The sequence below is a fragment of the Haliotis cracherodii genome, unplaced genomic scaffold (assembly GCF_022045235.1).
Source record: "Haliotis cracherodii isolate W230 unplaced genomic scaffold, xgHalCrac1.p SCAF_8, whole genome shotgun sequence".
NCBI classification, from domain to species: domain Eukaryota; kingdom Metazoa; phylum Mollusca; class Gastropoda; order Lepetellida; family Haliotidae; genus Haliotis; species Haliotis cracherodii.
Genome location: NW_027266341.1, coordinates 1,446,622 through 1,467,761, shown reverse-complemented (window position 1 = coordinate 1,467,761; position 21,140 = coordinate 1,446,622). Strand labels below are relative to the sequence as shown.

General features: G+C 40.6%; 1 protein-coding gene across 1 annotated transcript in view; it reads left to right on the top strand.

The window, feature by feature from the left end:
* The first annotated feature begins 5,917 nt into the window (after positions 1–5,917).
* The window catches only part of LOC139449937 (ceramide phosphoethanolamine synthase-like), a 31,478-nt gene continuing 16,255 nt past the window's right edge, over positions 5,918–21,140 (top strand). Inside the window, exon 1 of the mRNA XM_071231549.1 lies at positions 5,918–7,612. Coding sequence (XP_071087650.1) covers positions 6,836–7,612 — 777 coding nt within the window. The 5' untranslated portion in view covers positions 5,918–6,835. The remainder of the gene's footprint in view (positions 7,613–21,140) is intronic.

Genomic DNA, 21,140 nt, shown 5'->3' with positions numbered 1-21,140 from the left:
ACAACAGACGTGATTCAAAATATACTTATCGTGTGTAAAACGGCAAATGCGATATTGTGTCACGCACGGGATCATCTGGTCCAAAACTTAAGGGGCTGTTGTTTAGCCTAGTGGTTAAAGCGTTCGCTCGTCACGCCGAAGACCCGTGTTCCATTCCCCAACATGGGTACATGTGTGAAGTCCATTTCTGGTATCCCCCGTCCTGATACTGCTTGAATATTGCTCTAAGCGGCGTAAAACAATACTCACTCACCCATACACCCCAAAACGTATTGGTCAGAATTATTGTTTACAGGCCCTGTCGTATTGCAGGACACGTCTTTGCGGCGTCAAGCGCAGCAAACAAACACATACTTTTTTATTGTGTGAGTGCGGGTGCTGCGGTAGAGCAGGACATGTTTACCCTTTTCGCGAACACCTGGTGTCATCATTCATTCAGTAATCCATTTCTATAATTTCTATTGCAATTTTGCCTTTTACGCATAATGAAATCTGTTTTAGCAGTTACTTGAAACAGGTTCATCTCTGGCGTTGATGTGTCATATATAAGTATTCTCCGGTACATTGGCATGCCGGAGAATACTTCTACCACAAACAAATAAACACGGAGCTGACAAGAACAATGCATTATGAAGCAGCTGAAAGGGGGTCTCTCCCTAGGCAGACGGCAGTCCAATCAACATTCATTCCAACCGCTCAAACACCACATTGATTTGGCTTTCTGCGGCCATGACCTTGATACCCGTGAAGATTCCGGGGTAGAATAGGTCTTCAGCAACCCATGCTTGCCGTAAAAGGTGACTATGCTTGTCGTAAAAGGCGACTAACGGGATCGGGTGGTCAGGCTCGCTGACTTGGTTGATACATGTCATCGATCCCAATTGCGTGGATCGATGTTCATGATATTAATCACTGGATTGTATGGTCCACACTCGATGATTTACAGACCGCCGTCATATAGCTGGATTATTGCTGAGTGCGGCGTTAAACAACAAACCAACCAACCAACCATGACCTTGAAGCAGAGCTCCCCTTTAAGGAGTGTTGGCGATGTTTGCCTTGTCATTAAGTATCTCCTGGCGTACAGACATCTCGGGTCTGCGGAACACCGAACGACAGCACTGGCAACGCAGAGACAATTCATAAATAAACATTTGGGTGATTAACAAAGTCAGTTCAGCCACAATACATATTCCAACCCATTTGCGTGGATCGATGCTCATGATGTCAATCACTGGATTGTCTGGTTCAGACTCGATATTTACAGACCGCCGTCATATAGCTGGAATACTGCTGAGTGCGGCGTTAAACAACAAACAAACAAACAATACATATTCCAAAAGGTAAACAACGTAACAGAATAGACATGATCTATTTAAAGCAGTATTGCAATGGAAATATCTAAGATATACACAAAGCTTGACTTTTAAAATAGTATCAAATTTCCATTGCTATTACTTATCAGTGCTAATTGCACCTGCATCTCGTGTGCCCATTGTCCATTGCCTAGTACCATCAGCGACAATTATCTATTTGTTTCCCTTGTTAAGTTTCGACCTTTGTTATCTTATTACTTGTGCTGTTCTTACATGCACATATTTATGTTCTCTGCCTCATAGCATTTCTTCGCCTGGTGAAGGAGTAAGTATATACTCCGAAACGTTATGTTCCTCATAATAAAGAAGTTGACATCCTTCAATTCTCTTCCTTTTGTGTGTATCACTTCTAAATGGCATTCAATGAGTGAGTGAGTGAGTTAGGTTTAACGCCGCTTTTAACAGTATTCCAGTTATATCACGGCGTGTCAGCTTAATGTGGGAGGAAAGCCCGAAGTGATGCAGGTCTCAGACGTTTATCACTTCGGTGAAACCCACGAGCACGGGTATGGTGCTGACAAACCTATAAACATAATCGGGGCGAACCGGGATTCGAACCCACAATCATAGGTTTCTGGCGTGCCCAAGGGACGCAACTCTGCACAGCGAATCGCGGCGCCTTAGACGACTGGGCCACCCGTGCCCCCAAATGGCATTCAAAGTCTAATAGCTGACGAGTTGCTGGTATGTCACGAATGTATACGTGGTACGGGTGATGTGATAAGGGTGGATGATAAACAGCTGTAGATACAGATAAAGATATTAAGGCCTTAAATCTATTTGCATTACTCTACCTGACCAGCACCATGAGAGATACTAGTCCTGGGTTATGACCCATGTGCGTTATCGATTTGACCTTGGCAGGTTTAAGATTTTGGAACATGGTCCGTTAGTTTGTAATATTCTCTTATTTCTCAATCCACCCAATCCTTAATATGTCGCATATAACGTGATAAAATAGTTGTTCGTTTTTGTCCATTTCACCATCAATAGAAGGAGCCCAGTCAAGCGGCACACCAACGCGCTGTCTGCAAGACGACGGAGCAACTGTGATGTGGAGAATTGGCATATTTCGTTATGGAATGATACAGGTAAACTAAATGGCAATAAGCTCGCACGTGTAGAACTTATAAAGCAACTCCAGCTACTGAACATCATGTCCAACATGTAATGTACAGAGACCACCGTCGTGTTTTACCCAAATTTAGATGTGGTATTTTACCCTTGTATATTGAAACCGGCAAATATGCCAAGCCTCTTGTGCAGAGAATTTGTAAATATTGTATTTTTACCAAATGATGTACGTGTTAATATAATTGGAAATGAGTTTCATTTTTTTAATTCAATGTAGTTTTTAATGATAATTTGCGTTTCAATCTTTTTAATGCAGCATACGAAAATAATCCTTGGTTATATAACTTTAATGATGAAGATAAAACTTGTATATATAATGAAAGAAAGTAAAATACAAAGCATTTTGACCTCAACACTTTTTGAAATGTTTAGAAAACGGCAAATGAAGTCTTTATTTTATACAACCAAGTATTCTTTTTGAGTGTCATAGGCCAATTTGTGGCTCGGCGCTCTGTTTTTTATATGGATATATCATGTATTGTTTACTTGTTCAAGTGCTTAAATAAACAATTTACTACTACAGACTACTTCTGTACATATGTGGCAGCAGGTTGATCCTCTGCAGTTGTACCCGAAGGTGTTATGACAAAACACCCATGACTACAATCTCCACAAGCCAGGTTATGGTGTAATCTCTTGTGTCGGACAATTGGAGATAAAGAGCCATACGCCATGTGTTACACAACTCAAGCCTTGCCTGGAGTGATCGCCAGGTCTGGATTACCGACAAAACAGTCACCGAGGTGTTCGTCTCTCACACCACATCGCTACAGGTATAAACACTTAGACACTTAAACAGTACCCACAAGCGACAGGCAATCTGTGACGACAAAGGGGGTAGATCATACAGGCCCTGAAACAAATATATCCAACACAGCCCATGCAAGTCTATAATGTTTGGCAAGTCTAGATTACTGTAGTCTCTGAAAATGAAGAATCTCAGGGCTCCTTTTTATTATATTTTTATAATTTAACAACCGTTTTTTTCTGTAAGATATGTTCATTTCAGAGACTAGATGTTAGTCTACATAGGGGGTGACGTCTTCTTATCTGCTGGTGGATTTGGTCCCCCCACCGTTCCCCTTCCTCTATTTGGCGTTCCCAATCTATCTGGAGTGTGAATAAAACCTCCAGTGTTCTGACACATCCCCATGTCGCTTCCGAGTACATGGTACACCGACTGTCACTATGTATCCGTTAGTTTGCCAGTTTCCCATGATTGTATAGATCTCCGATGACCTCCAGCATAAGTCACGTTTTATAAACCCAATGAAATATGTTGTGCCAATTGGGTTTCAGAAGCTAGCCCCGTAGCATTTAGCATTGCAGGTCCCCCAAAAGCCACTTTCATGTTCGCTCTGGGGCGATCGGGTAGCCTAATGGTCAAAGCATTCGCTCGCCACGCCGAAGACACGGGTTCGATTCCCGACATGGGTACAATATGTGAAGCCCATTTCTGGTGTCCCCCGCAGTGATATTGATGGAATATTGCTAAAAGCGGCGTAAAACGATACTCACTCATGTTAGTTCTGGTTTGGTTATTAGTACATGTAGTTGTAGTTTAGAGGCAGCAATTATAAGGAAAGGTTTAGCTTTAAGTAAGATTTCAGACTGAGATGCGTTCTTCAGTGTGTGTTTTTTTTAGTTTTTAAAGTTTATATTTTTCTTAAACATTTTAGTTTAGTTATTTATTATATTCATTGTTTCCCCTGATGTCTGATTCATGAACGGAAACTGCGGCATGATATCTCAGTTGGCTAGCACTTTAAATCCTGCATAAGTCGGCTAGTAACACCAGACACGCTCACATACACGTCAATACGTCAGTGCAATGACCTTGAACGCCACGTTAAACCCCATTTCACCACACCTCACATTGGTCCCCCTCTGTCTGCACAGAGAACCTGGGGCCATCGATGTCACTGCACAGCGAATACATGTGTTGTGCAATGTTTAGTAATTTATACAGTACACAAGAAACACGTATCCGTCACGTATGGCATATTCCTTAGACAGGTGTGTCTGCAATGTCTGAAAGAACCCAGCAACGGGTACTGTTGGTTTCAGGCCTTGTCTCTCGGGTAGGCATTCACTTCGGTTTCTGTCACTAGAGATCTATTGTTACGACAATAAAAATAATGACACAAAAATGAAATGGCGAAAACTCCGACACGTGACACCGGGTGTTTTGTTTGTTCGTTTGTTTAAGGCCGCACTCACCAATATTCGAGCTATATGAAAGCGGTCTGTAAATAATCGAGTCTGGACCAGACAATCCAGTGATTGGCATACAAAGACATGCATCAACCAAGTCAGCGAGCCTGACCACCCGATTCCGTTAGTCGCCGCTTACGACAAGCTTAGCCGTCTTTTACGGCAAGCATGGGTTGGCTGAAGACCTGTTCCACCCCTGTCTTCACGGGTTGACGGGCGGGGGGGGGGGGGTAGCAGAGACAACATACAGATATATACCTTGATGTAAACATTTACAGTGTATTTGTCAAAGATTTGACCGTGTTCTTGACGTAATAAAAACACAGGTACATTTAAAACGTGGTGGAAGCTTAGATATCTCTATTGGTGACATTACAAACGAGAGAATGAAGAGGGGTGTATTGTGAAAAGGTTCTAACGACAGCGATGTGACGGCAGGGGCTCCTTCCTAACCGTGTTATACCACGACGACGTTCAATGTTGGAGTGAGCTGGTGTCATGATGGCCAATAATTCTCGACTAATCTGATACGGAAGAAGAACCATTGACATTTATCCGTTCGGACATTACAACGCCGTGACCGGATGCAACCTCTCTAAGGTCACTAGGATGGGTGTCACGTGTTGTGTACTATCTGTGTCAAGCATGGAATGTATTCAAAATATAAATTGCAAACTAAAATCTCATCTCTTTACCAATAGCTCGTATTTTCCACGAGGCATATGCTTTGTTCTGTAAGAATGTCCATTCAATTCGTCTCTATAACTAATACTTTTGCCGTTTCTAACGTAAATATAAAAACATACTTGCGTATCTCGTAAATAGACGTGAACTCCCCTTTGTTTTGTCGTGCATATAAACAGTATTGTTACGTATTCGTTTTGTCTCTATATACAAACAGTAGATGTAGATGGTGTAACTTTCCTTCCTCCTCTTCTTGTCGCCGACACGTGCGGCCTTTACCTTAGCGGCCTTTTTGGCTCAACACAAATGTTTTCATATGTAAATCTTTACTTTAAATTATCTTTGCGTGCGAACGGAGCCCCCATATTGTAAGTAGCCACATTTCATACTTCAAAAACAACCGCTTTGCGTGACTATATTTAACTGATACCGGGCGACCTGAAACGCCCCCAGCCACTAGAGTCACGGGACCTGTTGTATCGGTGTTGTAAGGCCCGCGCCAACCGCAATACAGGACCTATCACCACGCGTTCAGGTTAGATGATCAGTGGGCAACTGCGGTAAAGCTCGTGGAGGCGGTCTACGCTCCTCTCTCAGTAGTACACGCGTTACTGCTGGGCGCACGGACAAGATACTGTAAAGTCTTCTGGAGTGTTTTATTTTGTGTGTGTCACGTTTGAACGGAAACTTCGTCTCGACAGTGAGTACCCTCTAAACATAAGGTACAGATAGGGGTGTCTACAGTGGTGTCACTGACTGACATTATCACGAAAGGTGGTCCACTTGCGTGATATCTACGATCTTTACAAATAATCTTCCTTATGAGAGGATATTGACACAAAACCGGATATTTATTCTTAGTTACCAATCCCTCTTTCCCGCTTGTATTGACTAATGCAACAGCGCAGACGTCCTTGTCGATGAGAACAACACAAGGGTATTCAAAGAGTTGAATCTTCGTCCATTGACTACACACAGTCGGCAACATTTCCTCGTGCGAGCTGCCACTGTTCGCTCAAAGTGACAACAGCCAGGCATTCAGGGAGGTCACACGCTTCGTATTTTAGAGAAGCTAAAAATAAACACTTCGGAATTTAAATAGGAGGAATCCCCCGATCTGCCAACAACACAAGGCTCATCTCTCGCTAATCTCTCACTGGTGCGGGTGTCCGTGGATCAGTGCGGGAGTGTGGATGTAAATCTAAGGCCATGGTGTAGTGTGTGTGAGATTCACTGAGCGGGAATGTAGTAAGCAGGTGCCCTAGGCTCCGGTTATAAAGATTCAGGTCAGTCTGACTCCGTGTGATGCGAAGCGCTGCTGATGCTGGTGGAGTAGTACCAACATGGCTGAATACAAGGTTACAAGCTTTTAAACTTCCAAAGTGCTTCCGGTCTTCAGGTTCCTTCCGGTGGTTGTGACAGAAACGATGGTGCCTTTTTGTTCATTTCAGATCTTCCGCGAGGAGAAAAATGTGTTGATATGTCTTGGGACGGTGATAACAGTGTTTTACATCATCATGGATATAGTATTATATGCTGTCCTACAAGACACGGTGCTGTCAGTCCCCCAGACCCTCCCAAGCCACGCTTACTCACCCTTCTACCCCCTCACTGTGAAGTTGATCATGACTGATCCAACAAGTCACTATGTCATTAAACCTACTTCAGAAATATTTGATCAAATCACAGGATTTAGTACTGTCTTTTTCTTTATTACAGCAAATATGATTAGTTTTTCCCATGTGGTCATTGCCCTCATTGCAGGCAAGTTCATAGCGTCAGAGTGTATAAGGGACCGTAGGTTCGGGCTGTTGTTGTTTGAGTTCAGAACATGGTTAGATGGTCTTGACGGTGTTGTCTTCCGAAGCCGTGCCAAAGAAAGCACCTATCATTCCCATAGAAACAGTTCGGGCTACTACATTGATGTGGTATGTGACACTGTCGGCGGATTTGCGTTATCCTTCGGTGTGCTTTTCTACCTGTTCAAATACTTTGACAAGAAGGTTGTGGATGTACCACTGTGGACGAAGAATGGCACCAATGGTTCCACTAATGGACATACAAGCGTACCCAGTAAAAAGCTGATATTTTATAAAGTTCTTTGTTACGGTGTAATGATTGGCCTGGCCAGCAAGTGTTGGGATATGCAGGTGGACCAGATGGAGGGACTGTTCGAGAAGCCCATCCATGACACAGCTCTGACGGTAAGGAATGCACTGTTTTATTTTGAATGATGTTTGATATGATACATTTCACTGTTAGTGTTATAGTCTAAAAAGATCTAGCATAAATGGTGTGTGTTTTTCATCAATATGCGCTTGTGTCTGCATCTTTGGTCATGTTACAGGGCATTAACTGTGTATAAATGCTGATGATGTCTGTGGAACGTCTGTGCCGGATACATGTTCTATATAAGGCACCTCCACGTGGTGGAATGGACATATGTATTAATTACAAATGTAACAGTGAAACTATTTGCTGAGAGTGGGCAGCAAGCTTCAAGACCTTATTTAAATTTAATCCAAAACAGAAGGCTGGTGTTTGATGAATGCAAACAAACGCCCAACCCAACGCCCAACCCATTCCCTGTATTATGTGAAGGCCTGCAGGTGGTTTGAGGGTCAGATGGCAACAAGTGTGTGTTTGTATTGAAGCTGGGGCTGTTATAGTGTAACTTGAGATAAAACTATGTATCTGACCTGACCTGGCTCTATCATGCATCTCTCTCCCCCCCCCCACCCCCCCCCCCCTTCCTCACAACACACGTCCTAAACAATTGTTTGTATCTAATTGTTCCAAGCTGATTCACTAGGCGAGGCGTTGTGATGCGGCTGGCACGTCTGTTATGTAGGCTAATGACACATCATTGCCAGGTGGTGAAGTAAACAGACCAAGAGGCAGCTCTCTCCCTCTACCACTGGAGGACCATTACACAGACATCACTGTCCGTGCTAAACTATCGGGTCATTATAAGGACCTCACTGTCCCTGCTAAAATATTGGGCCGTTATAAGGACCTCACTGTCCCTGCTAAAATATTGGGCCATTATAAGGACCTCACTGTCCCTGCTAAAATATTGGGTCATTATAAGGACCTCACTGTCCCTGCTAAAATATTGGGTCATTATAAGGACCTCACTGTCCTTTGTCTGATGTCTGGTTATAACAATTAGGACCCAACAGTCCGTGCTAAAATATTGGGTCATTGCGAGGACCTGAAATGTAAGACTGTTGTCGGCCCCCTCCCTATGCCTCCTCCCCATACCTCAGTCCTCTCTCACCTGCAACAAAGCACTCTCCCTATACAGCTCTCCTGGCCGTTAACCCCTACAGCTGAGCTACCTTAAATGTGAAGTTTGTTTGTGTTCTGTGGATACTTAATCACAGTCTGATTCAAAGTACGTGCCTTGAATCTTCAAACATAGACTTGCACAAGTCTCCAGGGCAGTAATGATTGGTTTAAATGCTAATTTCAAGATTGTGTAAACAATAGGAACAAGTTGTCCCCCCTATAAAAGACTGCTAATCTATACTTGCCTATTAATAGGATAGAATTATACATACATTCATGGACTTATCATTCAGTACAGCCTTGGAGCAAGGCTACTTCCCACAAACTCATTGCTCCAGTTTAGAATTATGTTTCTCAGGATATAAAATGTATGGTACTGACAAGCTGGTTGTGAAATAACTGCACATGACACCGGTCCTTCTCATAGTTAAATTCAAGGTGTACACATGGCAGCTTCCCTCACCCCATAGTCATAGACAAGGTGTACACATGGTGGCTACCACCACCCTATAGTCATGGACAAAGTGTACACATGGTGGCTACCCCCTCCCCATAGTTATAGACAAGGTGTACACATGGCAGCTACCCCCACCCCATAGTTATAGACAAGGTGTACACATGGCAGCTACCCCCACTCCATAGTTATAGACAAGGTGTACACATGGCAGCTACCCCCACCCTATAGTTATAGACAAAGTGTACACATGGCAGCTACCCCCACCCTATAGTTATAGACAAAGTGTACACATGGTGGCTACCCCCACCCTATAGTTATAGCATCATGGAACACAGACCAATCCCTAATGACAGAATGTGCAAACCTTAAACGTTCCCAGTTGTGTAACTGTGGCCGTGATGGAATGGATATGGATTATTGGGGTATAGCCTGGTAGGTGGGGTGTAGCGATTGAGGTGTGTTATCTAGGGCATGTATATAGCAGTGGCACTGGCCCATTTCTTTTAATCAGAAGGATTAGTTGTGTTTACTTGTACAGTGTTGTGGGTGGTACGTTTCTGACTGCAGGTTTAGCAGGGAGAGTGAGGTCCTCGTATAAAACCTACATATAGCCCGAACTCTTATATAGTGACGTGTGTGGGATGGAGGAGGGGCGCTTGTACTAGTCTCAATTAATGCAGGTTTTATAGTGCTATCGGAGATTCGTGTAGGATTCTTAACTAAGTGCCCTTTGCAGGGAAATTAGGAAAAAATTACTTTTGGTTCAAAATTGGTTTTTTTTAATGTTCTTATTTTCCTAAATCCAAAGGTATTTCAACATTGAATGTTTACATTCAATGCAGTAACGTTCAGCTATGCATTTAAGCCTCTTCCTGTATAACGGCCCTGCCAACAGTGAAATACAAGCCAAATACACATAGCCCTAATGTTGGTTGTAAACTCATTATACATGTTGCAAATTTGATAGTGAGTAATAAACATATGCTTATAATATTTCTTATGATTATGGAAAGTGTTTTGTCGCTTTTATTTAGTTATGAATAAAGGTCAGCATGAATGAGGAAATGTTTGATTCCAATTTGGGTATTTTTACTGAATTAGCTGCAGACTTGAAGCCGAATATCGGCCTCTGAACAAGTTGATAAATTCCTGGCTATAAGTGCAATCATCTTGAGCGTGACATTGGACCCCATTTCCCCTCTCTTGTTTGCCCGTCAACTTTAAACATGATACAGTGAATGTCTCTGTTCATTGTGTGTCCCAGGCTAACCATGTGATATTGACAGGTGATAACTCCTGGATAGGTGGGGGAAGCGAGGTGGTCATGCTCCACTGCGAGGCTGCACTGACTCGCACACCGGGTCACTACCCCACACCGTGTGCACAGTGTTTGTTCATTCCAGTCAGTCATCTTTGCTATTTATAGGTTATGTGTGTCTGCTGACCCGTGTCACATGAAGAGGGGTTTGTGCATTATAGTCAATATACAGGTTTGTGGTTGACAGTACAATATAAACCAGTGATGGTATCAACAGTATATCATTTAAGATATACACCACTGATGATATTTATAGTATATCATTTAAAACATACACCAGTTATGGTATCAACTGTATATTATTTAAAATATACATCAGTGATGGTATCAACAGTATATCAAGCAAAATATACACCAGTGATGATATTTACAGTATATCATTTAAGATATACACCAGTGATGACATTTATAGTATATCATGTAAGATATACACCTTTGATAATATTTACTTTATTATTTTGTATACCATTTTAAACATACACCAGTGGTGATATTAACAGTACATCATTTAAAATATACACCAGTGATGGTATCAACTGTATATCATTTAAGATATACACCAGTGATGATATATATAGTATATCATTTAAGATATACACCAGTGATGATATTTATAGCATATCATTTAAGCATTGTTAAGATATACACCTGTGATGATATTTATAGTATATCATTTAAAATTTGCACCAGTGATGATATTTACTGTATTATAGTGTATACCATTTAAAACATATACCAGCGATGGTATTAACAGTATATCAATCAAGATATTCACCAGTGATGATATTTACTGTATTATAGTGTATATCATTTAAAATATACACCAGTGATGATATTAACAGTACATAATTTAAGATATACACCAGTGATATCAACAATATATCATTCAAAATATACATCAATGATGATATTAACAATATATCATTTAAGATATACACCAGTGATATCAACAATATATCATTCAAAATATACATCAGTGATGATATTAACAATATATCATTTAAGATATACAACAGTGATAATATATCAATAGTATATCATGTAAGATATACACCATTGATGATATCAACATCATATAGATATATACTGGTAATCTGACCAGCACAAAATAATCAACAGTGCAACTTGTTTTAGACGAGGGATATTGGTAGGTACACAAGTGATGATATCAATAGTATACATGTACGTTATGCACCATTGATATCAACAGTATAACATATACTAAATACACCAATGCTTATTGCGCGGCGCCAGGCGCCTTATTTTGTTTTTGGTTTGATAAAGTTACATCCCGATGAGGTAATTAATAGGATGAAAGATTAACCAAACTTTAAAAAGAAACTTGACCTTTATCTCCCAGATGTATAATGATATGATATGCCTACATACCAAATACATCAATCATTTTGAATTATCTTTTAAAACATTCCTATCTGTAAATTATTCCACTATACATGTTTATGTTATTCAGCCACAGTCATAAGAAGGAGACACACTCTGGCCTAGCCTGGTACACCTGCCCTAGAGTGCTTGTCACCTGCAGCTAGGAGGTGAAGTGCAGGGTACCAGTCTAGCTGTCCAAACTATTTCCCCAGACAGCATTTTGTTGTGGTGAAACGTTGACCCATTTCCGGGAAGCGTGTCTGACTGTCGAGAGGGATAAGACAGGCCTACAAGTACAACATATGCATGTCTCCACTGATCTACTTCATTATTAAATTATGTTACAACAATATAACTATAATACATAAAAAATTAATCCTGAAAAAATAGCAATAACTTAACAAGGTAGATATATCAATGTCAACAGTATCATGTATACTCACTTTGATTGTGTCAACCCCGTGTTCCTTGAAAACAATAACAAATCTTTCAGGAAATCATTGTTATGAAAACATAGTACTAGTTTTGTTTTTGTATATAGAGAATCTCACCCGAGTGTCTTTTGATATCAAATATATCAATACGAGTTGATAATAGTGGAAAAATTCTGAGGCTTGCCAATGATTTTTACCACTTTTATCAACGAGTGTTGATATATTTGATATCAAAAGACACGAGGGTGAGATTTTATTTATCATCCAACATTATTCTTCCAACTTTTTCAATTTGTAGACAGTAATAAGCAGTGTCTAAAGTGTAAAAAGTACTGCTAACAGCTTCAGTAGCAGAGCCATTATTGATGTCATTTGATTGTGATGTCATGGTAACCAGTGACATCACAATGGTCTGCAAAGCATTCTGATGTAATTTCAATGCAGCGATATCAACAGTGAAGATATCGCTTGATCTCATCCAAGCGATATCTCCTGTGGTAGCCAGTTTGGGATGATAAATGTGTTTTCTACTTTTATTTTTTCTCCTTCCTGATTCTGAAGGTACCACATTCAAAATACAATATTTATTCTTCTGTGACTACTGGAAAATATCAATACGCGAGGGTTGTATTGCGATACGGTGTAAGGCTGACAACTGTATTGCAGTATACCGATGTACCAGGTTTATTGCACACTTCTACTCACCAGCACTCTGTGGTCATTACAATAATTGTACAGTTTGTTCCGACTTCCCTGTTTATTGCCTCGTTTCCTTCTACTACATTTAGTAACATGCCTCCTCTTAAAATAGACGTCTAATATGACAGTCAGACGCTGCTCCCAGCTCGATGTGATCAATACCACAGCAGACGCCAAAACTCTGGCGGACACGACGATGGCATTTATAGGATTACCAGCACTCTGCAGGATTTGCCACAACAAAGCAATAATGATTCTATATTCACCTCATTTGGGGTGGAATCCCACCCATCTACTCCGTATCTGATACCCTCCAGCTGTCATTGAACACTGGTGTTTGGGTGATGACAAGTTTCACACCTCCTGGTGTAGAGCCACGATGGGGAATCCCCGCAGGATGTATTTAGGTCCACACGAACCTGTTAGCCTACACTGGCAGTATCAGTTCCACATTGTCCTAATGTTAAACTGCAGTATCAGGAAAAACAACATCCTCTTGTAAAAGTGCACTGTCAAGGAGTGTTTCATGATGTCCTAATGTTAAGCTTCACTATTAGGGTGTGATACACGATGTCCTAATGTTTAACTGCACTGTCAGGGAGTGTTACATGATGTCCTAATGTTAAACTGCACTGTGAGGGTGTGATACACGATGACCTAATGTTAAGCTGCACTGTGAGAGAGTGTTACACGATGTCCTAATTTTAAGCTGCACTGTCAAGGAGTGTTCATCCATGTCTTAATGTTAAGCTGCCACTATTGGGGTGTGATACACAATTTCCTATTGTTGGATCACATCGTCATGGAGTGTTACATGACGTCCTAGTGTTAGGCACTTTCTCCGTGGTCTAGTGGTAGAGTGTCTGCCTGGAGAGGTGAAAGTCCGAGGTTCGATCCCCGGCTGTGTCATGCCAAAAGACGATGTTACACTGCCTGGCGCTCAGGGGCTAAAACAAGGACTCTCAGGGAGTGATACTCGATGTGCTATTAGAGAGTTTGCAGATTTGGATAGATGTAACATTCTTCATGCAAATAGGGTATTCAAAACAGAGAAAGCAGCGCATAAATAATGTTTATTTGCACGTTTGTCCCATCTATCAATTTCAAAGGCTGAAGGCAAAGCCTTGATATACAGAGGCTTCAAACATGTCTTGTTGGAGGTAATTACCTACAAAATTACACGCAATGATCATTTGAACACTGTACTTGCCTTCGTAAAGGATTGATTAAAGGATTGAAATATCCTCCTTTCATTCAACCGAAGAGTGACAAAAGGCATAATATCACAAATTGTGCTGTAAAAGGCCACTGTGCTTGTTGTAAGAGACGACTAACAGGATCGGGTGGTCAGGCTCGCTGACTTGGTTGATGCATGTCATCATATCCCAATTGCATGGATTGATGCTTATGATGTCAATCAATGGATTGTCTGGTCCAGACTCGATTTTATACAGACTGACGTCATATAGCTGGAATATTGCAGCATCAATCCTTGTCACTTGCTGCCATGTTACATTACACCATACACATGGCTGAGTGTTTCATGTACCAGGACTGACTGCTGGCATTAATTATGCAATAATCTACTGCGGTTACATGTTGTTGTGAGATGATCATCTGCAGGTGAGAAAAATACTGTTCTGGTCAAATATCACTAATTGGCTACAAAGATCAATCGATGTCTATCTTTACTACAGCATGGATCGAAGGAGTGGAGGTATGTGGAACCCACACCCTTAAAATTGAAAAGGAAAATATCTTATGATGTTATGAGTGAGTGAGTAATGTTTGACGCGGCTTTTAGCAATATTCCAGCAATATCACGGCGGGGGACACCAGAAGTGGCCTTCACACATTGTACACAATCGGGAATCGAACCCGGGCCTTCGGCGGGAAGGGCGAATGCTTTGTCCACTGCACTACCCAACTGCCCCTACTATTATAATATATAATTCACGTTAAATCAAGTACTTGACATGCCACCACTAGCCATACCCGTGACATACATGGAATCCATACCAGTATTATATGTACATCACAGGTATCCCAACGATGGCGTATCTTCTGTACCTGGGCTGGTGTTATTATCTGATCAGCTTTGCATCTTGACGGCCTTGCTGCTTTTAAGCCATGCCGCCATCTTAGCGCTTTTAAGTTTCGTTTGGGTTTTGACAGATACAGACCTCAAAATACATACTTTTAGTTAAGCGCAACAGCGCTAACCAGCTAACTTAATGTTTTCACGCTTTTTTTCTCGGCCATCGTATTGTTCATCATACTGGCTACATGATAATGTAATTAAAATCAATTTATATTTTAACTATTGTTCTATTACTATACTTTAAACTTTACTATTGGGGATGTCCTGATGAGGATACAACAGCTGATACAAAACAGGTTTGTTTTTTTCATTAATATGTCAATGTTAAATCCAACATATAAATTTTCCTATATGAATATGCATAGAAGTGTACACATTGATTGAAATTCCTACGCTAGCATGGATGTTTGCAAGCTGTTGCAGTTAGCCCTGGCAGGGAGGTATATTGTATTGTGGTGACTATCGAGTGCCACTCTCCACATACGGCCAAACCTACCTCATGTCCTCATGGCCATATTGATGCCTTGTTTGAAGGAGAAAAGGAGTTTGAACTTCACTGTGAATCTGACAATATGCCATCGCGCTCACTTGCACGTTCATATGTTGTCGAAAGTTCTCATTAGTCAATGACATAGTGTCAAGATTAGATGGTGATGCCCTGAAAAGAGGGCTATAACATGTCTTGATGAGGTAGAACCAGTACGTCCTTCCCACCCAGGATTTGTTGGTTGGTTGGTTGCACTCAGCAATACTCCAGCTATATGATGGCAGTCAGTAAATAATGAGTCTGAACCAGACAATCCAGTGATTGATATCATGAGCATCGATCTAGGCAATTGGGATATGATGACATGCATCATCCAAAACAGCTAGCCAGACCACTCGATCCCGTTTCTATTCTACCCCAGATCTTCATGGGTCCCCACTGAATATTGTATTCTCACCGCTTGTAATGTTGTAATGTTTGTAACAAGTCTTAACAGTTTGCTTGGGTAGAGCGATGCTCATTAGGGCTGTTACGATTCACTCTCATATTCGGTGAATCAAACCGTAACCATTCATGAATTGAATTCGTTATTCATGGCCACTAGAATCAAATATTTATGAATATGCTATCATGTATATTTACATACCCTGTACCTAAAAATATCCATAACAACATATATGCATAGATTTCTTTCAATGACAACACTCTGATAATATTTAATTTGATAGTATTGTTTTCACTGGTCATTGTCGCATTTGAGCAGATACTAGTACCTGGATCAGTGCAGTATATAAATGTATAATTTATTAATAATTAACAAACCATGTCAAATAAATTATGTTGTTATTGTTTCACTGAATATAATAAATACTACATAAACTGCTGACTTGTTATTGTAATTGTGCATTAATATTCGTATTCGTTACCCTATATTCGTGATATGAATTGTATTCGCCTCATAGTGTATTCGTTGCAGCCCTAATAATAAACAGATAATTAACAGAAAGCAGATGTATAGCTTGATTTATCAGAGTGTCGTAGATTGCATTAATTGAAGTTTCTAAGCTGACATTGATCTCAACCTGCAATCCGACAGCAAATCTGTGAAGTGGGTCAACTGACACCATTCCAGGTAGACATTGAAGAAAACAGGTGCGGTGTCAGTGTTGTCAACACTTTGTCAATCGTGTACACCAGTCTGCAACTTTGACCACTAGTCTGAACCCCAAGTCTGGTTAAATTCTGTTCAGTCAAGTAAGCTCAAAAATTACCCTTCAAGCCATGTTCAGGCAAGAAGTCTCAAAGGTGTAAGACAGACTGCTAGACTAAATTCTTTAACATGTGTATACATGTATATTGTGCTTAACGTAGATATGTCTACAGCTGGATTTTATCACTGTTTTGTATCACTGTCCTTTGTTGGCAGTGTTTTATTGGCTGTAGTATAATGTGAGTACTTGATCTTGTCACAGTGTAATTGAAATACTGTCAAGGTGACTTAAAACTCTTACCCTGTGTGGCCAGATAAGAGATAACCCATATTTCTGTAGACGCTGATAGTAACTGTTCAATTACTTCTCAACAAACATGTGGCCCAGGTGTTTAGTTTCATTGCCTCCGTTAGATTAGTTTTCTGAATATGTAACTAAGTAGAAATGTATTCCAATTCCTGCATGAAAGTATGTATTCCTGAGTGTCTGAGGTGTTTACTGGATTAGTGTGAGTGTGTGTATGCATATGGTTGTAGGTGGTGATAGCGTCCGTTAGTTACAGACCAATATCCCTCTTCCAGCCCAACTGAACCGAGATTTACATTGGTTGTACCAGTAATTTATCCCTATGTAATTTGCACAATGTGTCCCAAAGTTCAGTGACATTCTTCAGGACGACTCTATCACTGTCCAAGTCCACAGTCCATGTGGTTAATGTTCGTGTGCTCTGTTTCCTGCAAATGCTTGTGTGATTCCTGCCAGCAGGTCTCCACTTTGCTAGTCTCTGTGTTAATGTATGGGGTTCAGTGAGCTGTAATCCCTGTGCTAGTCTCTCGTGTTAATGTATGGGTTTCAGTGAGCTGTAATCCCTTTGCTAGTCTCTGTGTTAATGTATGGGGTTCAGTGAGCTGTAATCCCTTTGCTAGTCTCTGTGTTAATGTATGGGGTTCAGTGAGCTGTAATCCCTTTGCTAGTCTGTGTGTTAATGTATGGGGTTCAGTGAGCTGTAATCCCTGTGCTAGTCTCTGTTAACTCTTTCATCACTGGCTGCCCCAGAGTTATGTCCCTTGAAACCCTGCAGTCCCTGACACTGACAAGGCCTGTACACTGGCCTCCCTGGCAGTATTATTGGAAAATCACACCATCATTTTTGATGCACTTTTTCTACCAGAAACTTGCTTTTAATATACATTGATCATATACCATTGTAAAGAGGATTAAGTATACTTTAATATTCTTTGTTGTTATTGTCTCTAACCTTTGTCATTATCTAATTACAGGTGTTTACAAGTGAAATAAAACTTGAAAACACTGAAAAAATGAAAACAGACAATGAATTTTGGCTCAAATTGTATTAAAAATCACAAAACTATATCACAGATACAAGGTAAACATAACACAGTGGTCTTGTCATCTTGGACGGCACAGGTAATCGTAGGTGTTACAGGTAAATTCTCTTCATGCACATCTGTAAACAAATACAAAAGTTTACAACTCTTGGTACTGACTTTGTTTTCTATACTGATGTCACATATTACTTATGATACACCTACAGCCTCTTAGGTAAACTCGTTAACACAGGTAAACTTGTTAACGCAGGTAAACTCGTTTACACAGGTAAAAACAAATATTTGATTTATTTTGTTCTTTTTCAGGATTTGAAACAAAAATTAAGTATTTAAGTTTTTAAAAAGTAATTTATCACATTACATGAACATTGAACCACAGCTACTATAAGAATGACATCACAGGGAAGATATCACAGATTGATCTGAAGAGGGAAAGATTGTAAAAGGACAGAAAGATCGTAAATTCAAGTTCTGCAAATATAAAAGTTGTGATAACATATTTACAATACACTGCTATTTACAACTGCTTAATAAATTAAATCAGTACTTTATTAAATCAATTAATAAATAAATAATTTATACAGTTACTAAAATTTAAATTAAGATGTAAAAAACAAGAGAACAAACATGATTATAGAAATAAATTTTATTCAAATTGAGCGAAATATAAGGACATACGACAAACCGGCAAACTACAATTCGGATTGCGATCAGAAAAATAAATTAAAAAAAAAAGAAACAAATACGTCATGCCACTCACCTTTGTTGTTGTTGTGATCGCTCGTTCACGTGTAGGCTGCATTCTCATTCGTCGCACTGATAATCTGTTCAAACACAGAATCATTGTAAAACAGTTGGAAAAAATCAATAGCATGACTCTTCACTCACCGTACGTGTCAATATATATATATTCTTGAGTCCGGTCGCCTCTTCAAAATCCCTCATGTCTCCACTGTTGTGGTCCCTCTGCCACTCCCATTCTTGAAAGTTGGCGGGGGGGACACCTCGTCGAAACCGTCAAAATCTTCACCAAAATATTCGCGAAATTCCCTCTCCCCTTCGCTTAAATTATTCAATTCAAACACATTATTATTCCCGATAGAGTCGTTGTTAATCATCTGATCGCTATCCGAATCGTAGTTGGCCGCCATTACGCTTGATTTACGATTCAAGCGAGAAAAATACCTGTCGCGAAAACAGGTGACATCCGCGATTTTCGCGCCAAAAAGACGGGGAAATTCCATAGAATGACGTGTCAATCACGTGTAGATCTCGTTTCCATATTTAGAACGAGATTACACACGAGAAAGGAAGTAGAAAGAGCGATTTTGTAAACACGCTCGCGCCGCCCGATTTATCGGCAGCCGGGTGTGGGGCTTGGACAGTTCTCGCCCGATTTTTCGGGCAGCCGCGTTCTGGGACACGGTTTATGCTGCCCGATAAATCGGGCAGTCGGGGCGAAAGGGTTAATGTATGGGGTTCAGTGAGCTGTAATCCCTGTGCTAGTCTCTGTTAATGTATGGGGTTCAGTGAGCTGTAATCCCTGTGCTAGTCTCTCTGTTAATGTATGGGGTTCAGTGAGCTGTAATCCCTGTGCTAGTCTGTGTTAATGTATGGGGTTCAATGAGCTGTATAGACTGAAGACTATTTCAGACTTATGTATCACAGGTACATTTATCCATTTATAAAAAAAGTCTTAACTTATATTTATTCACAAAAGTGATTCTGGATTGGAAACTTTTTTAAAATATGAATACATTTATTTATACATGTACACGATGTACAAATGTTTTTTCTATTTTTGCACTTTTTCTGATTATGGTGCAATGCAATATATAATACATTGGTATAAAAATATACGTAGTACATAAACATGAAATATTTATCACTGTACAGCGTGTTATTTGTGATAAGACATGAATGAAGTTTATATTTTCATGTAATATAAGCGGCACGGGTGGCCCAGTTGTCTAAGGCGGCACAATTCACTTTGCAGAGTTGTGTCCCTTGGGCACATCAGAAACCTATTGTGTTTCTAGGTTTGTCAGCACCATATTGTGCTGATGGGTTTAAACAAAGTGGTAAACCTCTGAGACCTGCATGACATTGAGCTTTTCTCCCACGTTAGCTGACACACCATGATATAACTGGAAGGATTGATATCATGAGCATCGATCCATGAAATTTGGATACGATGACATGTATCAACCAAGTCGTCCAATCCCGTTAGTCGCCTTCTACAACAAGCATAGGTTGCTGAAGATACTCATGATTCCTGCAAATGCTCGTTATTTCTGCAAATGCCCATGATTCCTGCAAATGCTCATGATTCCTGCAAATGCTCATAATTCCTCCAAAACCCAGTGAATCCTACAAATGCTCATGATTCCTCCAAATGCCCATGATTCCTGCAAATGCTCATGATTCCTCCAAATGCTCATGATTCCTCCAAATGCCCATGATTCCTCCAAATGCTCATGATTCCTCCGGGGCGGTCGGGTAGCCTAGTGGTTAAAGCGTTCGCTCGTCATGCCGAAGACCCGGGTTCAATTCCCGACATGGGTACAGTGTGTGAAGCCCATTTCTGGTGTCCCCCTCCGTGATATTCCTGGAATATTGCTAAAAGCGGCGTAAAACCATACTCACTCACTCACTCACTCATGATTCCTCCAAATGCTCATGATTCCTACAAGTGCCCATGATTCCTGCAAATGTCCATGATTCCTGCAAATGCTCATAATTCCTGCAAATGCTCATGATTCCTGCAAATGCTCATAATTCCTCCAAATCCCTGTGAATCCTACAAATGCTCATGATTCCTACACATGCTCATGATTCCTACAAATGCTCATAATTCCTGCAAATGCTCATGATTTCTGCAAATGCTCATGATATCTGCAAATGCTCATAATTCCCCCAAATGCCCATGATTCCAACAAATGCCCATGATTCCTGCAAGTTTCCATGATTCCTGCAAAAGCTCATGATTCCTGCAAATAACC